Source organism: Ammodytes marinus (genome assembly GCF_949987685.1).
Source record: "Ammodytes marinus genome assembly, chromosome: 19".
In the NCBI taxonomy this organism is placed as follows: Eukaryota; Metazoa; Chordata; class Actinopteri; order Uranoscopiformes; family Ammodytidae; genus Ammodytes; species Ammodytes marinus.
This window is the reverse complement of record NC_137223.1, coordinates 12,544,519-12,572,403: the sequence shown is the minus strand read 5'-3', so window position 1 is coordinate 12,572,403 and position 27,885 is coordinate 12,544,519. Positions and strand designations below refer to the sequence as shown.

The following is a 27,885-nucleotide window of genomic DNA, read 5'->3' as shown; positions in this document are numbered from 1 at the left end:
CAATATAGCGGAAAAAGAGGAAAACTTTCAATGCATAATATTACTTTGCCTTTTCAGCCTCAAACTATCTTCATTCTGTGCCAGCAATGGTCGAACCAAATACAACTGCACTGATCCAAACCACCAAATTTAAATAAATCATATGTACAAACAAACATGACAGACCTTTCTTACAATTGATAATGTTATACAGACAACAAATTAGTAACAAAAAGCAATGTTTCATAATTATCATATTTAAAATGCAGCTCTGTTGTGGTTGTAGTTTTGCTAATATCAGGCAAAATGTATTAATCAAACTGAGTATAATGTATAATTGAAAATAGGTGTGCATTTACAGTAAAGTAAATACAACCATGCAATAAACATTGACCTCAAAAATCTAAACGATGTCACAAATCACGATGGCTCTTTATGACACTGTATTTTGAAACATTTCATTGTACAGGGGGAGGAAGCAGGTTGCTGCCTGGAGGAAGTCTGGGCTGTTTCCCCTCTCTCAGATGCTTTCAGGTAGAATGGTAAAATGACATGAGGCTTATAGGCCCAGTCATAGCTGCACAGACAATAGTGTTTGTGTGGCTTTGTCTTCAATCAACCAGTCTCAACAGGCAGCAACAGTGGCGACAGTCCCTTTAGGAGCTGCTTCTATCTTCTATCTTCTGAACACAAACACTCACAGCCGTGCACTTACACATTCCAATTGTTCATACATGCAAGACAGTAAGGCTGGCGCCTTACTGTCAAAGAAATCAAGCACAAACAGAAGTCACGCTGCTCACCTAGAGCTAAAAAGCTGCAAGCAATATACCCTGTTATTTGCTGCAGCTGTGGCATTCAGGTGGTAATTTGGTCTGTTTCAGGGTTAAGCTGAAAACTGTGGCAATAAAAAGTGTTCTTCAAGTGCTTAGCTCTAGTGCCAAGACATCTGGGTTTTGTCTGGAGGTAAGATTGCTATCCAGCGATGGCCGAAAATGCTTCTGTTGCAGTGGCCTATACCACTGCTGAATAAATAAGGAGGATCAGCATGTGCATGTGGTGTTTACAGACAGCAGAGAGAGAGAGAGAGAGAGAGAGAGAGAGAGAGAGAGAGAGAGAGGCAGGAAATCCACTATTGAAATCCTCAGGAATCAGCTGAGGCCTTTTTAACAACGAGAGCTATACCCAGAATGTCAGATGTGCAGTAAAAAAACATGAGCTTGTCTGAAAGCGGTTGCGCTGCCTGCTACCCAGCTGCATCCTGACCGGCTTTCATATTATATTATGGTTTGAGCTTTTCACACAAGCTTTTGTGAAAAAACACATGGCTGCCGCTGCCTTCGCTGCCAAGAAGAAAGAAAAAAAAGGGAAGTGAGAGGAAGGTGCGGCGTTGAAGCAATAAAAGTCATCCGTCGGTGTAACTACTTCCTCATGTGCAACAGCGATTTCATGACATCGCCGGTGGTGTTATGCCCAGTTCTGCCTGCCTGCAGAATGTTGCATGATGCACCTTTACAAATAGTCGAATCCTTTGCCGAATAATGCATTCACACTGTAACTGTATTCCTGGATATTTATGAATCATATTGCTTTACCAGTACATACTTTGAGACATTTTAGCTAACCAGTGTGAATTTCATACGTTTAATAATTGTTTTATTAGCCTGTACGTTATCAATTACACTTTAACAAAGTGAATTTATTTATTTATTTATTTTTTTACTATGGAAAAGGGGTAGGATTAAATAAGTGTATACTTCTTCCTGCTCCTTTTCAGGCATATCTCAGAAATACAGATAATTTTTTTTATTTTTTATTTTTTTTGTGAAAACATAATTTGTTTATTGTATTTCCATGCTTTTCATTTTGTTTTGTATGTTTGATATGTCTGAAATAAATGTAATCAAATCAAATCAAATCAAATTTGACTCTTAACATTCATTTTACCACATTTAAATCCCCCAAAAGATCATTTATCATCATTAATGAACCTGACAAAGAAGATGATATAGGTACTGTACTTCTAAAACGTAATCTTGCCTTAAAAATCACTACAATGTCTGCTAGTTTCCCCTACAGGTCAGGTGCATGCAATTATCGGGAGGCATGCAGAACTCGGCATAACACCGGTCGCTGCAGCAGCGGTGGCGGCGGTGCATATCTCTCAAAAATAAACCTGTGACCCCTGTTTCTGTGACGTGTATAGCCAGACAGGTTTTAAAATCCTTGCACTATATTTAGCTCCTGTGTGTGTGTGTTTATGTGTGATTCATGCTGTCGTCTGGAATCACATGGCAGATTTGTTTTCATAGGCCAACGCATATTTCAGAGATGCCGCGGGTTATTTAGAAGGCTAGCCACCGCGAGTCGCACACAGGTGGCAAGTTTCTCAGCTGAGAGCGAAACACATGTGAAAGCACTGGCATACAGGGCAATCTGGTAAATGTTACTGAGAGGGAGGCAGTCATTTAGTGAGTCATCAGAATTGTTACAGCCTCACTTATGGTCAATTTGTCCATTAGCAGTTACAGCCAGATATAGTTTTGGTGCTGCAAGCCCACTCGCTCACCTTCACACCTTCACACACACACACACACACACACACACACACACACACACACACACACACACACACACACACACACACACACACACACACACACACACACACACACACACACACACACACACACACACACACACACACACACACACACACACACACACACACACACACACACACACACATTCATTCATTTCCTGCTTGCTCCAACACTTATTAAACCACTGAGGAAGTATGACTAATAACCACCCACGATCTCCTCCACCCAGACCTAAAACTCTGAGGGCTCCCTGAGTTGCAACTGCAAATTTACACTTACACATGTATGCTATTACAGTAGCTGGATATACACCGATAGAGCCTAATCATCTGGATTCCCACTCTCACGGTGGGCAGTTAAATGCACATAGTTCCATTCAATCAACATCTGCAGTCTGTGTTTTACACACCCTTTTTTCACAGGGTTATTGTTTTAAAACAAGTCAGCTAGAAAGGAAAATTCAAAACATCAGCCAGAGGCTCATGGACTTGACTTTATGTCATACTTAGCAGGTGACAACTGTTATTTGACACTAGCTAAATCGACCACCTCCAGTTTGTTTTATTTCTGTAAGAAACAATCATACAAATGTGAAATCTAAGTAGATCTACCATTGTGATCCCTCTATGCTGCATTATGTGCTTTGGGAGGATGGAAAGCTTGACAGGCTTAGCAACAGTAACTTAGCGAGGGGCTGTTAGCCTGACTGGCATTTTTAATGTTTCCTGTTGCCTGCTCTGTAATTTAGAAATAAACAGTGTCTATATATAATCTAGGCTGGTAACAGAAAAGATTAGGGGTCTAATTTGAAAGGTTAATTGTTATTGGTGTTTTTTCTCTCTGAGTGCATGCATGAATATGATTAAGACGATGTTCAAAATGCAAAAAGAAAAAACATTTTCTGATTCCCTCAGAATGGGAAAACATAATTGATTAAAAATGCTATAACAATGTTGCAGGGAAATGAGCTACATTACATTCAGAGGGATGGAAAATGCAGAAACAGAAACAAATTTAAAAAAGACTGCCGATGTTTCGCTTTAAGTGCACTTTTACCAGCACAGAGGGCTCTTCGAGAGCGCATGCACCTGTGCAGAAGGCAGTGAAGTGTCCTTACAAAGAACAAGAGAAGAGAGAGAGAGAGAGAGAGAGAGAGAGAGAGAGAGAGAGAGAGAGAGTGCACATAAGGGAGATCAGTGGGCTCACACTCTCATACTGTTAGTGATAATAAGCTCTGCTCACACAGGGCAAGTCAGTGTCAGAGATCGCTACGTTTACCGCAGAACAGAGGGCCGAAAAGCCACTTAGAAAAGATAAGCCTTTTATCTCTCTCCTAGACTACAATAAGCCTGCTGCCTAATTCACACTTTCCTCTATGTGCAGAATTAGCTGATGGTTCAAATTAGTCGATACTTCCTGGAAAAATGAATCAACATTGTGTTGAACGCTTATTCTTTAAATGTATTCAAAGGTGGAGTCAGCAATCCTGGAGAATGCAATTTTTCCAAATTACTTAAAGTCAAAATCAGTGAATAACTCCTCACGATCTGCTAACTGTCTGTTGTGCATGTGTAGGCTGAAAAGAAATCTGGGGTTTATAAACAGCCTAGGATCTGTAAAAGGGCATGTTGCTACGGTGGGCCCCCTTCCTTTACATACCTTTTGTTTACATACCAATTTACAGAGCCTAGGCTGTGTATTAATACTGGATTTTGTCCTCGCGCACACAGTATGGACTGGTAGCTGATCGTGATGAGATATGCACTGATTTGACAATAAGTGATAGTCACAACAAGCTGACTTCACCTTGAACTACACCATGAAAAACCTGAGGAGATTAGATTAAACATTCATTAAAAAAACATCCAATGATCTACAGTACTAGCAGTCGTCATTTAGGAGCTGTAACAGGGCTCATAGATGATTTATAATGCAACACTATTGGCTTCCTCCTCAACATACTGCAGTCAGCACATTCCCAAATACACAACCACAAAAATAGTAAAACAAGTTAGTGAGCATTAGCATTAAATGTATATATGTGCACATACAGTGTTTAAGAGACTACAGTAATGCATGAGTCAGTAGAGAATTTCCTTAGCTTTAAGGCAGTACCTCATTTGAATGTTGCGGTTTTTGCAAGTCAAATTATTCAAAAATGTTTGTGTCTGTGGCTTGCAGTGACTGTAATTCATGCAACTGCTGTCATTTCAGAGAGAAATAATCTGGAAAATGATAGAGAACATGTTTTCAATCATTTAACACTTCTGTTGAAACCAAAACATTCAGAACAAAAGAGGAGAACACATTTTTCACACCAAGAAGAGAAACATAAGGTGTTTAACACTGTGCTCCCTGCAATTATACATTTAAAAAAAGAAGCATATACGTGTGATGTATGAGCAATGGGTGAGTAATGTGTGAAATGCAAAAAACAGAGAAGAAAAAGCGTTTTGCTTTGTACTTACAGTGTTCTTCTGGCAAATGATGTCCTGAAAGAATAGAAGATAAAAAAGTACATTTAGAGACTTACAAGATAATTTTCTTCTGATGGGCAATCTTGTTTTGGACACTGTGTTACTGCATACAACTTAAAATAAATGAAAGAAAATCCAATACGGCTCACCAAAGACAGTATCATTTTATCAAGAAGACACTGGCTTTTATAGGAATTTGGCTGTTTGGCTGTCACATTTCTGAGGAATCTTTCTAGTTAAAAGCTGTGTCACTACAGCAGTGTGTAGTCCCAGTTGGGGCATTGTAAAAGCTGGAAATACACCAATAGAGTAAAAGAACAACACAATCAATGCAGGTTCCAGCATACTTATATGAACTTTTGCAATTTGTTTTAAGTGTGTTAGGCCTTCATTTACAACAGAGTATGATTTAAATTAAGTCTATATAGGCCAAGTTTACAGAAAACAGATACTGTATAAACACCTTTATTTGATCATTGTAAGACAATACTTTATATTGTCTTACAAATGAGCTATCCATTCGACTTCAATCTTAGTCTCACAATATCCGAACCTTTCTGGGATAAAAGACATTGCCAGTTTATACCTTGCACTACACATCTCCCAGAGATGGAAAAGAGATTTCACTGTTTGAAAAGCGCCCAATGGGCTTGTATTTTCATTACACCACACCAGAATATCTGCTGCTCACTGAGGAATACAAGGTAATAATGGGTGATTGCACAGCATCAATACCGAGTTTGTCATATCAACGCTGTGATGACCTTTATGATGTGTTACACATATACGTAAATCAATGAGAAATCTTTCCTCATGCTGGCTATATGTTTCAAAATAAATCCTAAGCACGTGTTTCATTAGGTAATTATCTCCACTTGCCTGCACAGATTTTTTTTACTTCTATTCTTTAAACAAAAACTCAGTTGTAAAAAGAAGCATGACCACTACGGGTACAGTACATAAAGGCTTCTTTAGCGTCCTGGTGTATTTGTGAAACAATTTAAAAGAGAAACCACCAGTGACAAGGGTCTTTTTCGGGCAGGGTGAGGTGCAGTTAGCTGCCGGCCTAGCCAGGCGAACAGGCACCATGGCAGACCACAGGAAGGGAGGAACTACTATTAACTAGCATTATGAAGAGATAATGGCATCTAAGACTATTTTTATAACCTTAAACAGCATAATAATAAGATTCCAGAATGCTAAGTTTAGCTTTTTATGTCATATTTAACTTATGTCAAACCTCCCCTGAAAACAAGGCAGTATAATACTGTATAATGTTGACTACACACACTGTGGTCGCTGGCGGAGGATTCCTGTGGCCATAATAACACTCCTCCTCCCACTACACAAACTCCATACAATAAAGGCCCCAGTGTTTCTCTTGTACAAGTGGCCTACTACAGCAGGAGTTGAATGTAGGCGTCAGGGCTTTGGGCACTCAGACTGTGTGCGCTACGTCTGGTCTGCGCCAAACACAAGCAATAAGACTACATCTGTCATCGTAAGCTGACTCAGCCACAACCTGTCAGCGAGAGATGTTGGATTTCAGCCCCGTTAATGTAACAGTCTGACAGAATTGTTGCTCTCGTTGCAAGATGCTGCAGTGCAGTATAGAAATCAACGCAGCATTCGGTATTCTGTATGCAGTTTGGCAGGTATGGAATATATTTGAAAAGTAGTAGGCAATAAGCATTTCAGTGCACAATGCACAGATATGTTGAGTATGTGACAGGTAAACGCTTGAATTTGTATTTAATAACAGAAATGGGTTGGTTTAAATGCATAGCACATTGCCACAACATCCTCTGTAAAATTCTAGCTTTTGATGCACGGTTTACCCTCTCTCTCTCTCTCTCTCTCTCTCTCTCTCGCTCTCTCTCTCTCTCTCTCTCTCTCTCTCTCTCTCTCTCTCTCTCTCTCTCTCTCTCTCTCTCTCTCTCTCCCAATGGTTCTTGTCTGTATCTATACTGCCACTATCACATAAGCAATATTTAAAATATGAATGATATGGCATATATATGATCATTCTTGCCGAGGCATCCAAATTTGCATGACAATACGACTTGAACGGCAGTAGATCATGATTTAATAGCAAGACCCACCTGCTCTCTAGGCCATGACCTAATTTCACACCAAACATTATGGAAATGAGTTTAGGGTCACATGTTATTGAATTGTCAAGCTAACAATCAAACAGGATTGACATTAAATCCTCCTTGGTGGAAGTTAAAAAGTACCAACCAAAAAGAAAATAAATAGATAAATAAGACATTACATAAAAAGGAAAAAAGAAAAAGAATATCATAAAGTGCCGGACACATTGACCAACAAAAACACTGAACACTGAAGTCACAAATAAACAAACCAAAAGGGACCTTCCCAAATTACCACTTTAAAAAGGCAGTTGATTTGTGCTCATCCACAGCTAAACAAAGCCACATGCTGACTTTCCCATCTCAAACGGTTTTATAAATGACTTTTCCTTCAATCAAAAATATAGATGGATTTTGTTGCCTCCGCCGCCGTCACCAAATTACATTTCTGTCCATCCTCTTTTCCCCTCCTGCCACCTCCTAAATGTAGCCCTTAATCACCACCTCTTTGTGATGGTTTGATTGATGTTTTAAAGTGATCTGGACTGTCCTGTTTTTTTCTGTGATTACCTGCAGTGACTGTAGGGAGTCAGTGTTAGTGTCGCAGTAGAGGATGATGTTGTTGGCCATGCTGAAGCTCTCTCTCACTCCCAGGTGGTAGAAGAGTGATGGCTGGCGGAAGGCGTCGGTCATCTCCACTACAGCTATGTCTGATGGAGAGAGGGATGGATGTTATGTTAGGATTCAGCCTCAGTGACTTGTTTGTACCATAAGACAGGATTTATTAAAGACTTGTTTTACTTCCAGTTCTGTGAGAACTATATGTGTATACATTGTGTGAAAATATCAAGTTTTTGAAGAGCAATGGAATGGTGATACAAATACAGGCAAAAAAACACATGTTGGGCATGCATTAAACCCATATGTGATTGGGAAACATCTCACACCAAATTGGCACGGGTGTTTAAGCCAGTCAGGCTCTTTCACAACAAATTAGGAAAATATAGTTGTGCATTGTTCATTTTCGTGCAGTGGAACTACAGAGTCTTGTCTGGACATGAAAAACAGCCCAAGATCAAAAGTATGTGCACAGAAATATCATACATGTAAAGAAACTGCTGTAGATATTTTTGGTTCCATTACGAAACCTTCAAAAATTTGCCGCAACAATAACAGATTTTTGAACAGATCAGTGTAAAAATGCTTTGCTGGCATCTAATCAATTTGTTGATTGACAAAGAAAATTATAAATTACGAAAACAAACAGTCAATACAGACAATTTTTATCAATTGGCTGATCAAAGACATTGAGTAAAGAGCTGAAACATTGGCCGGTTTCAGCGTACACGTGAGGAAATTCTGCTTTTTTGTATTTGACACTTTCGAAATAAGAAATTAAAAGGTACTTTAAAATTCACTCTAGTGGACAAAGTAAACAATAACAATGAGAATACAATATATAAGTATGTTGCTAGTTTTATTGATAACGAATCATTACACGCAGTCAGTTTTCCTATTGTCATGACATTGTGCATCACATCAAATGCGTATGTCCTTACTGTAACTGTTGATGTCTGGTTTTCATAAAACATGAACATGGATTGGTCTTTATTGATCTGGGAGAGTGGCCAGGCTCTGAGGTCAAATGTTAATGGACAGATACAAAGCCAAATCGTTTGTGTGTCAGTATAACAAACTACAGGTTGTTACAGGTGATGTTCACAGCTGCTTTTACTTCAGTCTCCATCTGATGAGTCTGCGGGCGCCTGTAGATTCTCATGACAGAGAGACAAATGGAGCAAATTAAGAAGTGCTCTCTTGAAAAACATAGCATGTCACCCGATATGGGTGGTTTGAGCCAGTTTTTTCCAACTCTAAAGAGCAATACAAATACACTAGACATGGCAATGGCTCCAGCTGGACTGCAGCATATGAGTTGGAGAGGCCACCAAACACCAATGATAATGACAAAAACAAAACAGCTTGATGGTGGCTGTGTTCAAGTAATGATAGAGTATCTCACAGAGTCACAGAGAGATAACGCCGCACCCTGCTTTTTCATCTGTTTCCAACTATCCACCTCTCTGTGTCAACAAACACATTAGATGGAGCTTAAGAGCAGAGAATATCTGTTCCAACCCACACAATAGACCGCAAATGGGTTATTTCAAGCTGGCCTAGCGCCCATTAGAGTTGGTGGACTACCACAAAGCACTAACATATTCAGTCATCTTGAGTCAATGGGGGCGACGTACACACTTGTTTACAATACAGGCAATTCTGATTGCTCTGCTCTGACAATTGCTGGTGGTTCAATGATCACTGATTGCCTTTCTGTTGTTGTTTGGAGCAGTTCACAATAGGAAAGTCATGCTATTGACAGGTGTTAACCATAGATAAAAAGTTTTAACCTGTCAATAACAGGTTAAAGAAGGAAAAAAGTGATTTTGACAACAAGCATTCTTTAGAACCGCTGACTGCCCCTTAACACTATACTGGGCGAAACAAGCGAAATAAGACATGTGTAATGTCTTCAGCTTTAAACCAGATTATCAGAACATATGAATGCACAGTTAAAGGTATAGTTCACAATTTTTCTTTTTTTGCGTGGCTCTCCGGCTCAAGGAAAGGCGACAGAAACCATCCCTTTTACTGTGCATATACGTTTTTTATGAAGAAATCGGCAAAGGTCGCTCATCTAGTTTAGCTAAGTTCAAACACTGTTATTCAAGGGGAGCCTCGGCTGACAGTTTTCTGTTGCCTTTACTTGAGCTGGAGAGTGAAGCAAAAAGCTAAACAATTTAAAATGTTGAACTATTCCTTTTACACAAAACAGTACATTTAGTTCAGTGGCTTAGCGGGTGCATGCCAAAACAACACTGCAGAGAGAAGCCTATTACAGCTGGTTGTAGCGATGGAGCGCTTTTGTCAAAGATAAGAGACCGCACACTCATAATCAGCACATGCACATTCAACCAGGAAGCAGATACTTGTTGCTGGCCTCAGGTGGTGTCCTCATCAAACCTCTTCCTCCACACAAGCTTGAAAAAAACAACCACAATTCTGTATAATGGCCAAGCAGACAGGAGTCCGGATATAGAGGATTTTAAGCTCTGCTGCTCTGTCCACTGATGCAGAATATAGAGAGGATTTTGTTGCCCTCCGGATGAGCAGCCGGCATCTTCACATCAGGATGTCTGCTCTGTGATTGAGTGCAAGACAGATTTTCCTTGTCTGACTGTGTTTCTTTAGCATTGTATTTTTTCAATGCGCACACAGAACTGACAGATAGCTGATTCTGAGGACATATTCACAGATTTTTTACAAAAAGTGACTTAGACAAGCATTCCCCAGAATCGCTGACTCCACCTTTTAAGAAAATAAATAAGGTGTACAACATTCCCAAATCTTAATAATTATAACAATATGGAGCATCATACACAGAAAACAAGATTGTTTTGTTTCATCAGTGCTCTTACTTTATGCACACAAGGTACAACTGAATGTCAACACTGGCTGATGAATAAAATATAAGCTTGTCTCGTTCGTCTGCTGGCAGGAGACCCCATCCATATTACATCTCAACCAGATCTAAATGCAAACTTAGAAGGCAATGGTCAGCTGTATTTTCTTGACAAAAAAAACATAATAAAAAGAGGGTTGCAAGAAAATGCAGCAATGACATGGGTTGGGTAACTCTGCATTACTCTACCTTGACACCTCAGCTCCTTCATGGGAATACATATGAGCCAAATAAAATGTTTGCTGTCATAGGGCAGGGCTAATACAGGTGATAAAGAAATGAAATACCGACACATAACAAATACAAGAACGTCACATACACAACTTGAGTCTTGTTCTGCAGGGAGCGTTGAGAGGAGCAGTCAGTTCTCATACGTGCTTTCTTTGTACTCACAACAAAGCACCTGAGCGCCGACAACACTTGACTCTTGGCATATGATGTCGTCAGTATGATGTCGTCAGTGGGGAGTGTGTATTTAAGCTTAGATGCCCACATAAAACCAGCAAAGAAGAACACATTAAGAGCTTGGGAAAACAAATAATAAAGTGTTGCCATACAGAACTACTTTCATTCTTACTTTCCTCAATAGGATTTTTGGCCTTTGAAGGGATAGTTCAATATTGTTGAAGCAGGGCTGGAAGTCCGGAAATCAGCAGTAAAAATATCCTATTGTACATTTAGCGTTCAATTGAAGCATTATACAATTATTAGATACATATTTATTCAGTATATGTGTTGAAAAAGCGTTTTTCTGCTGGCAGCAGCACCAGGCTAACTTCTGCTACAAAGAAGTCCACCCCATAAACTCCTTAAAGTGACTGAGCTGATCGCCATTTCTATAAGGTAGCATACTAACTGCAAGTACCTCATATACAACCCCACTTCAAAAGTACTGAACAATCCCTATAAACAGTTTTTGCGCAAACCGGTTCCCAGAGAATGAACCCTACTAACTTTGATCAACTTTGATGATCATATGACTTTTCACTGAGCACCATTGGAACAAAACTTTAATATATCCAATATTAAAGGGTTGGGCGACTGTGGCTCAGGTGGTAGAGCGGGTCGGCCAATGATCGGCCAAGGGTTGGCGGTTCAATTCCTGCCCTGCCACTGTCATGGTTGTTGTGTCCTTGGGCAAGACACTTCACCCGACTTGCTTTGTGTGAATGTGTATAACTGCTGTATGTTTGTGGTGGTCGGAGGGGCCGTAGACGCTAAATGGCAGCCACGCTTCCGCCACAGCTATGACTGTGTGTGAGTGAATGGAACCTGGAACCTTGTAAAGCGCTCAGAGTGCCTAGAAAAGCGCTATATCAATCCAATCCATTATTATTATTATTATTATATTCAGGCTTATGATATAATACTTAAAATACTAATGAAACTCCTCCTTCATCAGCTGTAATTTGTGTTTGTGTACTAACTAGCTAATGCTAGCGTGCCAATACACCCATGTAATATGGATAATTCAACAAAATATTAATTGCATTTTGACTGATGGTCTATCAAAACAAATAATTTAAATACGACTGTCATCTTGGGAAATGGAAAACTGTGGTGTCCATTTTTCACAATTTTTTTGAAAATATTAATCGCTGGAATTATTGTGACTTGAAGCCCTGGATAAATATGTATCTCCTTAAAAAACAAATATGCATTTAAGTGCTGAGTTCATATTATGCTCTCACTCCTCATGAGCTGCATTTCATCTTTTAGTGCGGAACAAACTGACTTTGTGCCTGAACAAACAAAAGCAGGAAATGCTTAACACTTGAGTGCACTGTACACATGTTGTGTTGGGAATACACCCCCAACACAATGTCACACGTCTGCAGTTATGACAGGGCATATCAAATATGTGTTTTGTTGTCTGCCAGTGTGTGCCTTGATAGGCTTCCTGCCACAATAAGGACACTAATCCTGGATACATGCAGACAATACAGCACAGAAATGGGAAATGTCGTGCAGAAAGGGACTGTGATTTTGCCTGAGCATTTGAATGTCTCTGGAGAGCATTCAGATGTCGTAATTGCTTAGCAAATGCCACACAGGAGCTGAGAGCACGCCAACGTGAAAGAACACCTGCCAACATAGTGTTGACAGAAGGCTGCCTAGACTAGAGCCAGTAACGGAGTATCAAGAGTCTTCAAGTGGCCCACTTCAAGGAATAGATGGTGTACCTCATATCAGTCGGCAAATCAGTTGTGAAAAAAATCCTATATGTAGCGTACAATTGAATTGATATAGATTTCTTATGTTAACACTAATGAAGCTTAGCGAAAGTTCTATAAGGCAGACTGGTATTCTGCACCGTGTATTCAGACTCCTCCCTCAGTTCATTCACTCATTCTTCCCATTGAGTGGTGTGTGCGTCCTCTCTACTGTATAAGCCTTAACCTATCACATTCATCCCAGCCTCAGGGAGCCAATTACTTTGCACCTGTCAAAGTTTAAAAATCGTCCTCTCTTTGCTGTCAGTTGTCATTCCTGCTTCTCCACCCTCCTCCACCCTATTCTCCTCCAATCATCATCATCATCATGCAGACCTTCAGCTTCCACCACCAGGGGTAGAAAGTGGGAAAGCTTTCTAGGGCCCAGCCACTTGGGGGGCCCATGGTCTTTGGAAGCCAAGAACCTACCTAGATAACCTTTATTTTTAGATTTTTAGATATTTATGTCAATATCTATTCAAAGTTGGGTGTTTACACAGAGCCGCGGGTCCGCTTACGGCCATTTAAAAAGCAGTAGAAAAGCAGAAATTTTCAAAATGTTTCAGATTGAGCACAGCAGAGTGTAACTGTTTCAAACATAATCCATCCTATAAACCCTGTGTGTGCCAAATGGTGACAAGATTGGGTTTTGATATTAAACAGTTTTGTCTGGATTATATTTCCTGAGTCGTTCCACATGTACCTGCTACTTGTGTCTGGGTGTGGTTGTGAAAAGTATTTGGACCCCATGAAAAAACAGGTTGGGTACCTTTTGTAGTTCTTCTACATTCTTATAAACAGGACAAGCTAGTCACTCTGTAATTTTCCTGAGTCTACAAACAGGTTTAAAGTATCTCTCCCCATTAAGTACATTTTTGTGATAAAGAATTTCCCTTTGGGGACAATAACTTCTAAAGGCTTTGACATAAGTCTTCAGGTTGACACGGCCAGCCAGGTCTGACCAGTTGTTCACAAACCTGGCCAATCGACCAACCAGCCGGGTCCTACCACAATGAAGCTGAAGAGCAGCATCATCCTGTTTTAATTATTGCCGTTACCACCAAAGTCCTGCTTTCTGTATTGTTTCTAAAAATAAAAAATAAAAATAGACCTGAAAAGTTCTTAATGCAAAGAAAGATACAAGGCACAAAGAAGTTGGAAATAACTGAAGGAACAGATTTGTGTTCAAACTAAGATTAAGAACTTTTTTGTAATGATTTCAGTAATGTTTTCAGTAATTTTGCAGTGATGAGAGCAATGAACTAAGCCTAAATGTTGCAACCAAACATAGGCCAACTTTATAGTTTTGAAGGGTAGGTTGGTTTGGTTATTCATGTAGAGAACCGCCTTTTTTTCTTTTTTGTGTGAAGAATCTGTTGTTGATGTTGATTTTTAAGTGTTATTTATTTCAACAATACCACCAAAAGATTTCCAATGATTTATTGTCATGTGCAGAAATACAAAAAAGTGTTTGCTATAGTGAATACTAAAGAAGATCATTGACTGGAGGTTTTCAGGGGCCCAGCCAATTGTGTGGGCAGGCCTGTCCACCACCACCAGTGTCATCGGGGGGGTATTCTGCACTACCTACTGCAGATTATTTTATTTCATGATGGGGTCTAATCACGAAAGACCTTTCTGATTCTGCACATTAAGTCTCTCCAGATTGAAATGTATGTGGAGAAAAAAAGTGTTTTTCTTCTCGCCCCCTCTGCAACAGTACAATGCTGTTTTCTGCTACCGTGACTTCTCCCCTATACTCCGTATATTGACTGCGCTCACCGCCAGCTCCATAATGTAACACACTTACTATACACAAGTACTTCATACAGCTCCACTTCATAAATACTAAACTACAGTATCCCTTTAACCGGCCCTGCCGCCTGATTGCATGTGCTCACCTCTGCTATTGTTGCTGTACTTGAAATCTCCTCAAATCAGTAGTGAACCCTCAGTCTATCTACATAATGGGGAAGATGAGTCAGATTGGCAAAACCAAAACATGCATAGCCATGGCCTGATGATAATCCTGCTACAACACCTCCTAGGGCTAGACCTGCAACTGTTGACCAAAGCTAAATTGTTTCCCTCGCCATACTGCTCAAAGCAGAGGAGAAAAAATTATTCAATACACTATTCGCACACCTATTTGGCTTTCGGCAGCACTGGGTCTGTACCGCTACAGGTTCCTCGGGCCAGGCGGTGCCTCAGCGGTGCCTCTAACAGGGAGATGGAGGGAGGAGGAAAGGGATGAGAGAGAGAGAGAAAGAAAGAGAGAGAGAGAGAGAGAGAGAGAGAGAGAGAGAGAGAGAGAGAGAGAGAGAGAGATTATCCTGGGGTCTACTGGCTCCTCTTTATAGATCATTCTCAACCCTCCCCTGACGGCCTCCAGGAATCTTTTTTCAGGGTTTTTGGTGGATAGGTAAGGGGGGTGTCTACTCAATATTCTAATCGCAGCAGGATCTAAATGGCACTGGAGACTGTTCAAGGGGATATGGATTATTCCAGCAACAAAGAGTGTATTTTCTCTCCTGAGCTCGGAGCCAAATGGAGAGCAGCATACAGTATATGTTTGACACCATGAAATCTATTTTAATGAGTGTTGGCCGTCGAGAAATGTAAACAATCGCTCCCAACGGCCCTCAGCTATAAACAACACATAGATACAGTGTGCACCATCCTGCACTATACATCCCCAAAGCTAGATATACAGAGGATGCAAATGCATAATGCAAAAACAACTTTCTTGCCAACAACAGCAAATGCTTGTTTATGACTCCACCTGTGAGTAACAGCTAAAGTATATTCATTATTAATTAATCTGTAGATTGGAGAATGGAGGTACATTCTTGACCTTAACAACACTTATCTGTGATCAAATATTGTAAACTTGAGAATCACTTTCGGAACTTTTTCAAGAAGGTTTTAGACGGTATCGTGCCGCCCTACTCAGCTTTAACTGTGTGTTTTGTCCAAAACTTATAACAATTAATTAACAATGTGAAATAACATGAGGGAAGCAAATCATAACATTTGGGAATTTCTATTTCTATCTAATCGCAAATTACTATTCATTCAAAGTTACAGATTAAAAAAGTACAGAATCCATTGCAACTGATATTGTTGGCATGAATGACCTTCTGTACAAGCCCTGTACTGTGCTTCTACAGTGTACCACTACTCTATCATTAATCTTTCATATTAACTTTATTCCATAGGGGGGATCAGGGGAGGATTAAATGTGTGCGAAGGTAGTACGTGCCCTTTCTTTGGCATTACAACATTCATATTTGTGAAAATGTCATCGCATTGGAAGGTTAAAAGCATTGCAATTATAGCCTTCGACAACCCTGTGGTCAGTCAGTGGGAGCCATGCTGTACAGACCTGTAGTTTTATTGTGAGGCGCTCTGTTTGACTCTCACTATGAAGAATTAGGACAGGTACAATGGACGAATAAAGCACTCGTCGAAATCACATTATGACATAACAACTACATAAGATGTTGTAACCATGGAGACTCAAGCAGGGAAACGGTTGGAACAGATGTAAGAAATGGTGAAGCTTTCTGTCTGATGCTGTGAAGGTTTTAACACCCCCTTTATCTACTACTGGGGGAAAAAGGGAATGAGGCGGGGTTTAGTTTGAGTGGATTAGAGTGCGGTGAGAGGATTTCCCTGGAACTTGTCCCACACAGAAAGAGACGGTGGAAAATACCGTCTGCAAGCTCCACTGGAAACCATTTCCCACACTCAAGAAATCTTTTTCCTGAACCCTGAACAAAAAGGAACTATCGAGAGTATGATGTCAAAACGCTCTGCCAAATTTCCAGGAACAGCAGAGGTTGTGTGTGTGTGTGTGTGTGTGTGTGTGTGTGCGTGCATGCTTGTTGTAGCAGCTGTGTGGTGATTACCTCTTGTACTCGTGCCACGGATGATGCTAACAAGATTGAAGTGGCAAGCAGGAGGCTTGGAGAGACTTGGACTCCAGACATACCATACTTATAAAGTGGAGTTTTCTTGTTGGCAAATGCAGCTATGTTTACATTCAGTGTGTCTCATCTACTGTACTGTGTTTTTCCTTGAAGCCTGAAACAAACTAGCATGTGCTACGCATTTCCATCACCATAAAAATCAAATCTATCTTTTCTATGTTCATATATTTTCAATGTTTATATCCATTTGAGTAGCTTTTGTCTGGCATATTCCTACTCTTTCTGTCCCATTATGCAACAAGTAGAATCTCTTGTATAGCCTCCTCTTATCATGTCATCCAAGTCCCTGTGAGTGTGTTAGTGGAATTTGAGATTTGGCTTGGGATGATATCAATATTTCATGTCACAGCTATTCCGCCAAAAATAATTGCGATTTGCGATATTATCGTGATAATGGTCAACTATTCTCAATGGCTCTAAAACATAAAGGAATCACTTTGCCTTACATTTTGATAAGAAACAAATAGTTTTAGTGCATCACATATAAGAAACATGTCTGTTGTTAAGTGAAAAAGAATCAAACTACGTAGCATTAGCATTTATTTTTTAAGTTAGTTTTTTTTAACATGATAAATGATACAATTTCATATCCTTCCACCTCTACATGAGATACAAAACAGTAGGGTAGGGCTTGAATAAACACAATATGTCTCCATTGTGCCAAGTCTTTAGGCCCGTCCTGCAAAAATATGTCAACGGAAAGCATTGCATCTTCCCTTTGTTTTCATTGGTTGGTAATGAATCCTTTTGTCTTGACATGGACATGCCCTCAGGGTGCAGGATAACTTGCTCTGCAGGAAAATATCTAATTATATTATGATGCCTATTCTGTGTTTGAGATGCAAATGTTGTTCAAAGCATTTCTGACATGCTACATCCTTTGCACTCATTCGTTTAGATTACACAACTTATGCAACAGTTGCAGGTAAAAGCAAGTCTAGTGCATGCCTGGGCCTCTATTGCATACGTACGTAGTATGACCTTTTTTACTGTTGCTCTGTTGTTTACCTTTGCTTCTCAACCATGCCCACTGCCCTTTTCACAACACTCTCCTGAAAAATGTGTCAGGTAGGCCTGGAACAAAACCAATATCTTGCTGTGCGTGTGTCACCGACAAGTGGAAACTTCAAAGTCACTAAGTTGTCAAACATCCAGCATTTGCTCCAAATCAGGTTCAGTAGAAGCATTTTATTTCCAAAAATACAACCGTGGGAATGACAGAAAACCAACAGCCCCACACAGGTCTTTCAACTAAGTATTTTCTATCTACAGAATCTATCTCTACTCCCACAGGATAATATGGGAAACACGGGACAATGGGTTATTCTGTAGTTTAAAATGCCCTGCCCATCAAAAAAAGGATTAATGCTACATTTATTTCTGGACAGATGAAGTCTGCTTGAAGGAAACAATCCCAAATTCTGATGCAGGAAAATGAGACCAAACTGCCAGTAACACCCTTCTGCTAAAGAGGAAACTGCAGGAAACTAACCACTACATCACGAGTGCCCCCTTAATTATTTTATTTTTTACCTCTGCTCTACTTTGTTGCCTTTTCACACAGTGAGAGATTTGACAAACAGCAGTGCCACTGCCCCGAGGGGAGGACGAGAGAGAGAGAGAGAGAGAGAGAGAGAGAGAGAGAGAGAGAAAGAGAGAGCAGAGAACAGAATGTGAATTCATCCACGGCTGACAAACACCCTCTGAGGAGAAACCCCGTGCTACTGTGTTCAAGTTGCCCCAGCTTGTCCTCACCATTTACTTCCTGCTCACTGTTTCAGTGAAACCCAATTCCCTGAAACGAGAAGGATCGCTATTTATGCCAAGTAAACAATGTTACTTTCAACCTTATCTCAGTTTCTTCACATGATAGGATTGAGGAACAGCTGTGTTCTTATTTACAGAATGGTGGTGAAACTACTCTGCACTAAGCTGGAATCGGTTTTAAAATACAACTGAATAAAACCTGAAAAAGTGGAACTAGATATTAGATAAGAGTTTAACGTCTGAAAGAGTAGAGACAACACACCAGCATGGATGATAACAATCAACATACAGGAGGTGTTCTTGGTATTAGTCAATGTTACCGAAACCTGTGTAAGATGTCAATGATTAAGTGGATTGTTTGGCCTTTTAAGCCACATGACTCTCTAGGAATGGCAATATCTGTAAAATGTCTCAGAAAATAATTCTTGCCATGACACTTTGTACAGACATTTATGTTGCCCAGAGGGTAAAAACCCCATTCCCCTGACCTTCTCTCTAGTACCAACATGAACTTGACATTTGTGGTTTTGAGAGAAATATCTAAACAACTATTAGATGGAGTTCCCCTTAATTTTCCATCTGGCGCCATTATTGTCAAATACTTTATGAAGAAATACTCGCAAAGCTAAGGTGTAAGATGTAAGATTTCCCAGCGTCTCAGGATGTTGACAAGCGCAGATACATGTATTAAGTACCCTGATTAACCTGTGCAAACCTATATGGCACCTTAAACACCCTGTAACTTGTAGTTTTTATAGTAAAATGAAACTGTCTTCTTCTGTTGGCACCTGATAAAGATCTTTCTCTCCCTCTCACTACCACCCAAACGTATTCTATCATCAAACACACCGTTTTGCATGTGCTTCACTGCGCGACCTTTGCGGTGCATGTGCAGAGGCAAAAACACTTGAATGGAACCAGCCCCAAGCGGCATAGAAGAAAGACTGATGAGTAATTCACCTCCTGTCAAATGAAGCCTGGTGCTTACAATCTTATTATCGGATTGTGTGTAGAGTTTATGTAAACCAAAAAGATGATTGAAATCTTGAAGCATTCAACGACGTGTATCATAAGCAATGATTTAGTGACGTTAGTTGAAATAATGTTGCACTTTTACAGAGGCCAGCCAGTTGAAAATTGGTATTTCCCACTTCTCCTACATAAGTATTCGCGATTGGAATAAAAAATGCAACACGCACCACCAGTGTTTGTTCTTAATAAATCGAAAGGACTTTACTTAAAATGTTCCTCGTCTTGTTCATATCACAGTAGAGAACTGAAAGCTTACTTGTATTTTATCATCGCACTGATACATGAGTCACACTCTCTCTCTCCTACCCTCCCCTGCTTTGTAAAGGCACTGGCAGGCTAGGCTACCCACTCATCCTGGTGCCTTTTACCTCAGATGAACTGATAAGGCCTAACAGGGAGTTGCTTTGATACGCCGATTCTCCACCACGTCCCCTTTCATTTTCTTGAGATGAACTTAAGAGATTTTACCCCAGGGTTCTTCCAACAGTGTACTGCACTTGAAACATTGTTCCGCATATAAAAAGGATACCCTCTTTGAAAGACTGCTTGGGGTTGCAATAGCGATGTTTAGGATGAGTGTTATTAATCTGCAGAACATGCAAAGATGTCAGAGTAAACAGCTGTGACTGACGTAATATGACAGTTGGCTGGTAGCTTCCGTTTTTCGCCTCTACACTGTACTGTAGTCTACTTCCTTTTGAGATGTATTAGCATGAAAATAAAACTTTTCCTCGCTGACATTGTGGGCATGGGCCGTATGATATTCTGACCGCCATGGTTTCACGGTGTTGGCAATTACAGCTCTTCAATGTTTTATTTTCAATGGGTAAACATTTGTTTTATAATTCCCCGGATGAATACAATCTTTTATTTTTAAACAACATAGGCCTATAGAATATTCTTAAAATCAATACACTTTTATGATAACATTCAATACAACAAATTACTCTGAACAAAATTGAAATAAAAGTAGTCTAATACCTTAGAACGGTATGACGGAAAATAATAGTGGTGCTAAAAGCTATACTTTTTCAGAAATTCCGGTAAACCTTGAAACCGGATCCCTGATGCCTTGCCTAGTTGTGGGTCTGTGTGCAGTGGACCTCTCCCACAGACGTGATGTCACTTTCCCCCAGACGCCAGAGCGTGACCAGTGGGCTAATTCCTCCACACCTTGTACTCTCTAACTTATGTGGAGCAGCCGAGCATGCAGAGCAAACAAGAGGCAGGATAAACAACTTAGCATTGGGCCAGCTGAAGGGATTTCAGAGCCGTGCGTTGGGGAAGTCAGTGAGTAAGTGTGCAGTCTTTTTTTTATTATGCTGGTGAATCCCGAGTCACTTTCGACAAGACGCTGTCAGCTGACGCCCGGCAGTGTTGACATTGAACATAGTGGGAGCCTAGCCCGCTGTGCAAGATTAACATCAGTGCCCTGTTTGGGTCTACTGTTGGAAAATACCAAATAACAGCAAATCTAGTAGACACTGGTAGTGTCACAAAATGTAAGCATGCTTTTTTGCAGGAATTTATCAAGTTATAAACCTGCTCCCTACCTGTGATTCTGGAGAATGCATGTGGTCAAAATCACTTTTCATCCAAATCAGTTAATATCTATGTAGGTAGCGGATTGTGAATAAATATTTGTTGATTTTGACAACAAGCACTCTTCAGAATCGCCGACTCCACCTATAAGGCTGTTTAACTTAGGTGAACTTTGACGCGCCAATTGCCGCTCATTGACCACTAGCATAGGCTACTACAGTCTCGACCTTATTGCCCTTTGATGAAACAAAGCTGGACCCAAATTGGTGGAAGCTATGGTAGTTTAGTTGCTGCATTGCTCCCTCCATTATTTGAGTATGAATGAACTGCTCCACAACATAGGCATGGTGCACAGACAGTTATGCGGCTGAACTGTGTGAACTTATTGCCCTCATTAGCCACCAAGCTAACAAGCTTTGACATTTAACACTTAACTAGTAAACTGACAGTTAGCAAGCTAGTTACAGTGAAGAACTTTTCACCTCTCTTCAATAATCCTTGTTGAATTAAAATGATGTTCAAAGCACAGAGCAAAATGCCACGGGGAAGTAATCAGTAGGCCTTCAGAGAAAAGGGATGCTTGTTTGATGTCAGCGTGCCAGTTCAGCTCCAAGTCCTGTGAGAAGCAAGTATCTTGATAACAAGTAAATCATTTATCAAGCACAAATAGATACAATTATACAATTCCAGCCTCACCAGTTTGAAGTTGTGGGCTTGCTTTAGGTGTAAATGACATATTTTAGGATTTTGAAATGCGTTGGTGTTAGTCACAAAATGAATTGACCACCAGTAATATTTCATTTAGTTCTGGGATTCAAACCTGTTCCAAAACTGATGGTAATGTTTGAAAAGGTTGAGGGTCACTGCAGGAAATACATATATAATGTAGCCTAGCTGTGAGAAAATCAGTTTACTTTGTATTTAGAGATCTTGTATTGGCTAACATGCTTTTCAAAGTCCTTCTAGCTCTTGACCCCATTCACTTCAGAGCTCAACAATGAGCTTTTCTCAACCCCTTCAATGTTACAACACTAAAGTGGACAGGCTGAAAAACAAACTGGGAGTCCTATCTGTGTTACCAGCAGAGCAGCGGTAAGTGGTGGAGAATGGCTCCCAGCACAAAAACAAGAGGTAAGCAAACACTCAGACTGAGGCAAAAGCTGCTTTTCAAAGCACGAGGGAACAGTTCAAAAACCCATTGTGCTTCTCTGTGTCAATTACACAGCAACGCGGCATAATGAACAACCGGACTGACAAAGCTATGCATACCATAGCTACGTCCGAAAAACTCAACACGCTAATACAAATGGAACACGCCTGTACAATTGATCTCAGATCAATGCCAATATTGACGGCTGCATTTTTTGACATTGCAAGTGGTGCTAGAGATTAGAGAGAGATTCCCTTGCCACACAAACGACATGTGTTAAAATTATTCGGAAAGATTAGATAGAAAAATCCACAGCATTGGCAACACTTATATCCTGGATTTTGTTTTCATATTTACAGGAGAGAGAAGCCATTTGTTATTACATTGGCTGGTGGATCAGTGTGAAATGTCATTTTTTGTGTCCCTCCTTAAGTCTTGACATTAACTTCTTCTGAACTGCCTTCTGTTCAGGAGAACCAGACGTTGCATTTGTGGTGGCTATGAGCAGTTAGCTTGGCAATAATTACTTCAATCATACAGTATGTCTGAAAAGATATGGCAGAAGTCCACTTAACTGCTTGAACCACGCCTTCTTCATTGTTGCAGTGCACTATAAGCACTCAAAACCGCAACATTTACTTTACTGGATCCTCTGTCAAAGTGATCAAAGCAGATATAAGCACTGAATCCTCTTGACTCATTGTCTCAATTATCGGATTGGCCTTCTGACTTTTTTTTTTATCTGTGGAAACAAAAAAATCTCTTGACAAATGCTTCCAATACACGACTAGTGGTGCTGACGTCAGAGCCCTTATTTACGCAAGTCAATTTTCCGATAGCCTCAGTTAGCTGCAAGCGCATTTGCTACATTCCCTATTTGTGTGAATACTATGAGGACTATACATTTCTCCATATCTACAAAGGATATTGATCGTCTCTGTTGTATATCTCCACCCAGGAACAACAGCCAATCACAAGACCTTTGACCTGCTCCAGAAAATCTTTAGAAGGTGGACATTACAATGATTCAGATATCCGGAATGACTTAAAGGAATAGTTCAATATTTTTGAAGTTTGGTTGTTTGAGGTACTTATGCAAAGTGAGTCTGTTACCTTAAGGAGATGGCGGTCATAGCAGTCATTTTCGTTATAAGTTTGGTGGAGACGTCGCTGTAGCAAAAGTCAGCATTATACTGTTGCAGAGGGGGCCAGAAAAAAAAAACTTTTTCGCCACGTGTGTAAATGCTTACCAAAAAACTAAATATCCGTTATATTGTACGCTAAATTCAGGATTGTTTGCCCTGCTTATACACTGGACTGCACTAAATGCTTGCACTCTTTTCAAGTGTTGTCATGCTGTTGCAAGAAGTTCAATCTACAATGATCGATACGACTTCAGATATGAAGCCGGACTCTCGGAGCAGAATCTGGGATCAATAGCTCGGATGTGAAGAACAAACCCCCTAATGATAAGATATGGTTACTTATTGTTGTTGGCAAGAGTTTGCAACTTCATTTTTTCGTGACATTTCCCATTCCTTGACAATCTGTCTCTACCATCACTCAGCCAACTCGCCTTTTAAGGATATTAAAAAGACAGTGAGGAATTTAATCTAGAAAATCCTCTTTCCAAATGAACAGGGACCCACCAACATTCCAGTCTGGCTCTGGCTCTCATTGTTGAAAGGTTTTTGCTGTCTGGTGGTCATCTCTGAAGCACATACACTGGTGCAGGAAGAGGATGAGGCAGTTTGTGTGTGTGTGTGTGTGTGTGTGTGTGTGTGTGTGTGTGTGTGTGTGTGTGTGTGTGTGTGTGTGTGTGTGTGTGTTTGCACAGATGCAGCAGAGTATTGCTGGGAAAGAGCCTCTCTGCCCTCCCTTGTGAATTGTGAGAAAATTCCACACAGTAGTAAAGAGGAAGACCAAAGAGAACTTGATGTGTTTGTACAACCAATAACGCAGTGTTGTGACAAGCAACATGTCTGCCTTGTGTTCAATTGACACTATACAACTGTCTGGTTTCACTGCTACGCTCTTATTGTGAAGGTGTGGTGGTCTGATGTGGGTAGAATAAAAACTTTTGGTAAATTGCTTAACAGTTAACTGTGTTTTCTGCATTTTTAATGTACTATCAATTATCTATGAAATAAACTGGGCTACGGATGCAACTAGCGATTGTTTTCTAAATTGATTATTCTTCCTGCAAAACATTTTCTTGGTCAAACAACAAGCCAAAAAGAAGAGAAAAAAAGTCATGTACAATTTCTCTGAGCTCAGCACGACCTCTTTATTTTCATAACCCCACAATCAAAATAGTTGCCTATTATTTTATTTATTTATCAAATAATCAATTTGATAAGTGATATTCATTTACTTATTTAATCTCTTAACTGTGCTACATTTGGTTGAGGATTAAAAGTTCATTAGGTGTCCATGTTACACATAAAGGTTCCATTGTGCAGATCTTTATAGATCAATTATAAACCAAGGATAAGAACAATAACCTTTGGGTTGCCAGGTTGTGCTGTTTGCTTGTCATCCTCCAGCACTGCACAAGCCTTGTCTGCAGGCTTGACTTTTATTACCAATTTATTCATGGTTACTTACATTTATAACTGCACGCTTGATGGTTTATTAGAATATGAGAAATGTATTGCCTGACCTTCATATTAATGACCTTACACATTACTCAACAAGCTAATTAAAGTATGTGAATTAGGCCCTGGGTAAGGGAAGAATTACATATTGTTTCAACGAGCAGGTCTAAAAAGAATAGCCATTAAAATACTGTTCAAACAAAAGTTCCACACAAAATCGACTTTTACGTTTTAACCAAATTTAGCCACAGTCACAACCTGCGTGCCTGGACGTCATTTGAGCTCCTTATCACAGAATAACAGGCTTCCTGTTAAATGTTGTCCCCATCAGAAGTAGGTCTACCTCAATGCTGGCCGTTAATGTCACACCTGTCCTTGATGGTCAATTTGAATGCCTTAAGACTTGCACAGAAAACAAAAGGTTTCTCAAGCAAATATTTATCATGTTTTTTTCACTTTATGTTAAGGGGAGATGGTTGTATTTTGGATACCCCCAGACTTTGATATAGCCCACCAAGTCTTCTGCATGTGTGGGCTAGTCCCTGCTGCAACATTTGCTGAACAAATCCTCCTGATGCCAAATAACAGCAGTAAAATGCAAACACACACCTCGGATCCTCCAACTCACTGCTCGGTCCCTTTACATTGCAGCTGCTTTTTATTTGACCACAGCCTGTGAAAGGTCTGCATGCTTTCCAACCAGTTTTTTTTCCCACCAGTGTTTATTATGCAACTGAACATTTCCAGTAGGATTAGGAGCCAACTGCTACACATGCAGTCTAAATAAGAGGAAAGGAAAGTGATTTCAGACAAGAGAGGGTTCAAGTTTGGTTGCTCTGTGCGTAAGATTCCAGTGGAAATTCAAGGCTCATGTCTAAGTCGACCCATGACACTCCGGCACAATACTGCAGGCGTACAGCACACGGAAGGGGGAAACTATGAAACTATGAAACTATGCATGCATGGGGGGTGGAGGGGGGGTATAACAATCACCATCACCACAATTGTGGAGCAAATTCTCCAAAGATTCTCCTTCTTGCTCAATGAGATCCAGCTTTGTTAAGCACAGTGTGGAAATAAAGCTGCAGCAGCCTCAAGCCCAGACATGCAGAGTGTGTGTGTGCGTGTGCGTGTGTACGTGTGTGTTCAAGGAGCTCGGAGCAACCTGTCCTAGGGGCAAACAGTTAGAAAGTGAGAAGTAATGTGTCAAGGGCGTGACCTTTGACCCCTCCATGACGCTATAGTTTGGATGAGAGGTAACTTGCATTCCTTTGCCATGGATGATAGAAGTAATCAGCACTTTAGAAGAGGTGACTGACTAGCACTAAGGACTATTGATCTGATAGTGATATATGAGTGTAATGGAGAGCAAAGATCAAGTAGATCCCATGCATTTAAAGGACTGTTCAACTATAGAATAAGTAATAACAAAGTATTTAAAAGCAACATGAACTTGACATGATGGGGGCAGTTTGAGAAGTTTTTCTGGTGTTAGATTTTGAAGGATATTTCGAATTCTTCCCTCACTCGCTCACCTGCATTGTAGAAGCGGTCCAGCACCGTGGTCTCCCCGAAGTCCAGCTTGCCGAAGTTGACCGCCTCCAGCTTGCTGCCCACCGTGTCGCAGGCGTCCTTCAGACACTGCAGGGCCATGCACTCGGCGTTAATCTGCTGGCTCGTCGCCTCTCCGTTCACCACGTAGGCCACCGTCACCGGCCTGTTCTTGCTGGCATTGCCCGTGGAGAGCAATCCCTGGCCGTGAGCGTCCATGGGACAGATCCCCGGGGTCGGACTGAGACTGACCGCTACCGAGTCCTGCCAGAAAGTCCCTGCTGCGGGGATACCACCTCCACCACCACTGCTGTTGTTGGTGTGACATCCTCCAAAACAAGGCACCGGTAAGGATATTCCGTCCTGGTCTTGACTCATCTTGTTTCAAGTGTCACTCAGTCTTTAAAGTGTAGGTTATTGATGAGCGGCTTTTCCAGCAGTCCTCCTCCATGGAGAGCCAGCGTTACGCACGGTGGTTTCCCATGGAGCCTCCTCTGCACAGACACGACGTGCAACCTTGCTCCGTTGCAACCACCCAGGCAGACTGTTGTCAGAAGCGGCGGTGCAACTACACACCATCCTGCATGTTTACCGCCGAATGCACAAACGAAACAAGGTGTTGGACAAACAGACGATTGAGATTGGCCAATGTCACGACACTGGAGGAAAACACAAGAGCAAAAAATCCGCCACGAAATCCAAGCATTCCTCCTCAGCTGCGCTCGCAACAAATCTACACACTTTCCAAAGTTGTGCAACAGCGCCCGGTAGCAGCGCAGCAACGCCCCCACAAGAACCAGGAGGAATGTCACAGCAGGTCGAAGTTAAAACGCAGTTATTAAGACCTCGCATCAGCGGCGCCACGGGCTTGTGTGTGTTGTATCGCTAAAGAGAAAGTAGACGTCTGCGCACGCACCGCCGACGCTGCTCTGCCTTCATGTGCGGACAGACCCTGCCCTGTTTCCACTGTTATCTTCTTCCCGTCACACTCACGTACTGGGCGGAGAGAGAGAGAGAGAGAGAGAGAGAGAGGAGAGAGAGAGAGAGAGAGAGAGAGAGAGAGAGAGAGAGAGAGAGAGAGAGAGAGAGAGAGAGAGAGAGAGAGAGAGCAACGGGAGCCTTTGGTGTAGCGAGGCGGAGACACGGTGACCATATGTGGAGTTGTGTACTCAAAGAAGTCAAGTGCAGTTCTCTAAAAACACGACTAAAAAATAATGATAAAAATAGTTACTAGTAAGTTACAAATGAGTTCAAATTACAAATCGTTTGGTCCCCGATGAATCAGCTGAAAAACACCATTATTATTATTATTATTATTATTATTATTATTATTATTATTATTATTATTATTATTATTATTATTATT

At 40.8% G+C, this 27,885-nt stretch overlaps 1 protein-coding gene across 1 annotated transcript in view; it reads right to left on the bottom strand.

Moving 5' to 3' along the window:
• map3k5 (mitogen-activated protein kinase kinase kinase 5) overlaps window positions 1–27,430 on the bottom strand; it is a 75,739-nt gene extending 48,309 nt beyond the window's left edge. Inside the window, exons 1-3 of the mRNA XM_080047624.1 lie at window positions 26,504–27,430; window positions 7,723–7,862; window positions 5,051–5,074 (exon numbers count right to left, since the gene is read on the bottom strand). Of these exons, the coding sequence (XP_079903750.1) occupies window positions 5,051–5,074; window positions 7,723–7,862; window positions 26,504–26,897 (558 nt within the window). The 5' untranslated portion in view covers window positions 26,898–27,430. The remainder of the gene's footprint in view (window positions 1–5,050; window positions 5,075–7,722; window positions 7,863–26,503) is intronic.
• Between the last annotated feature and the right edge of the window lie 455 nt (window positions 27,431–27,885).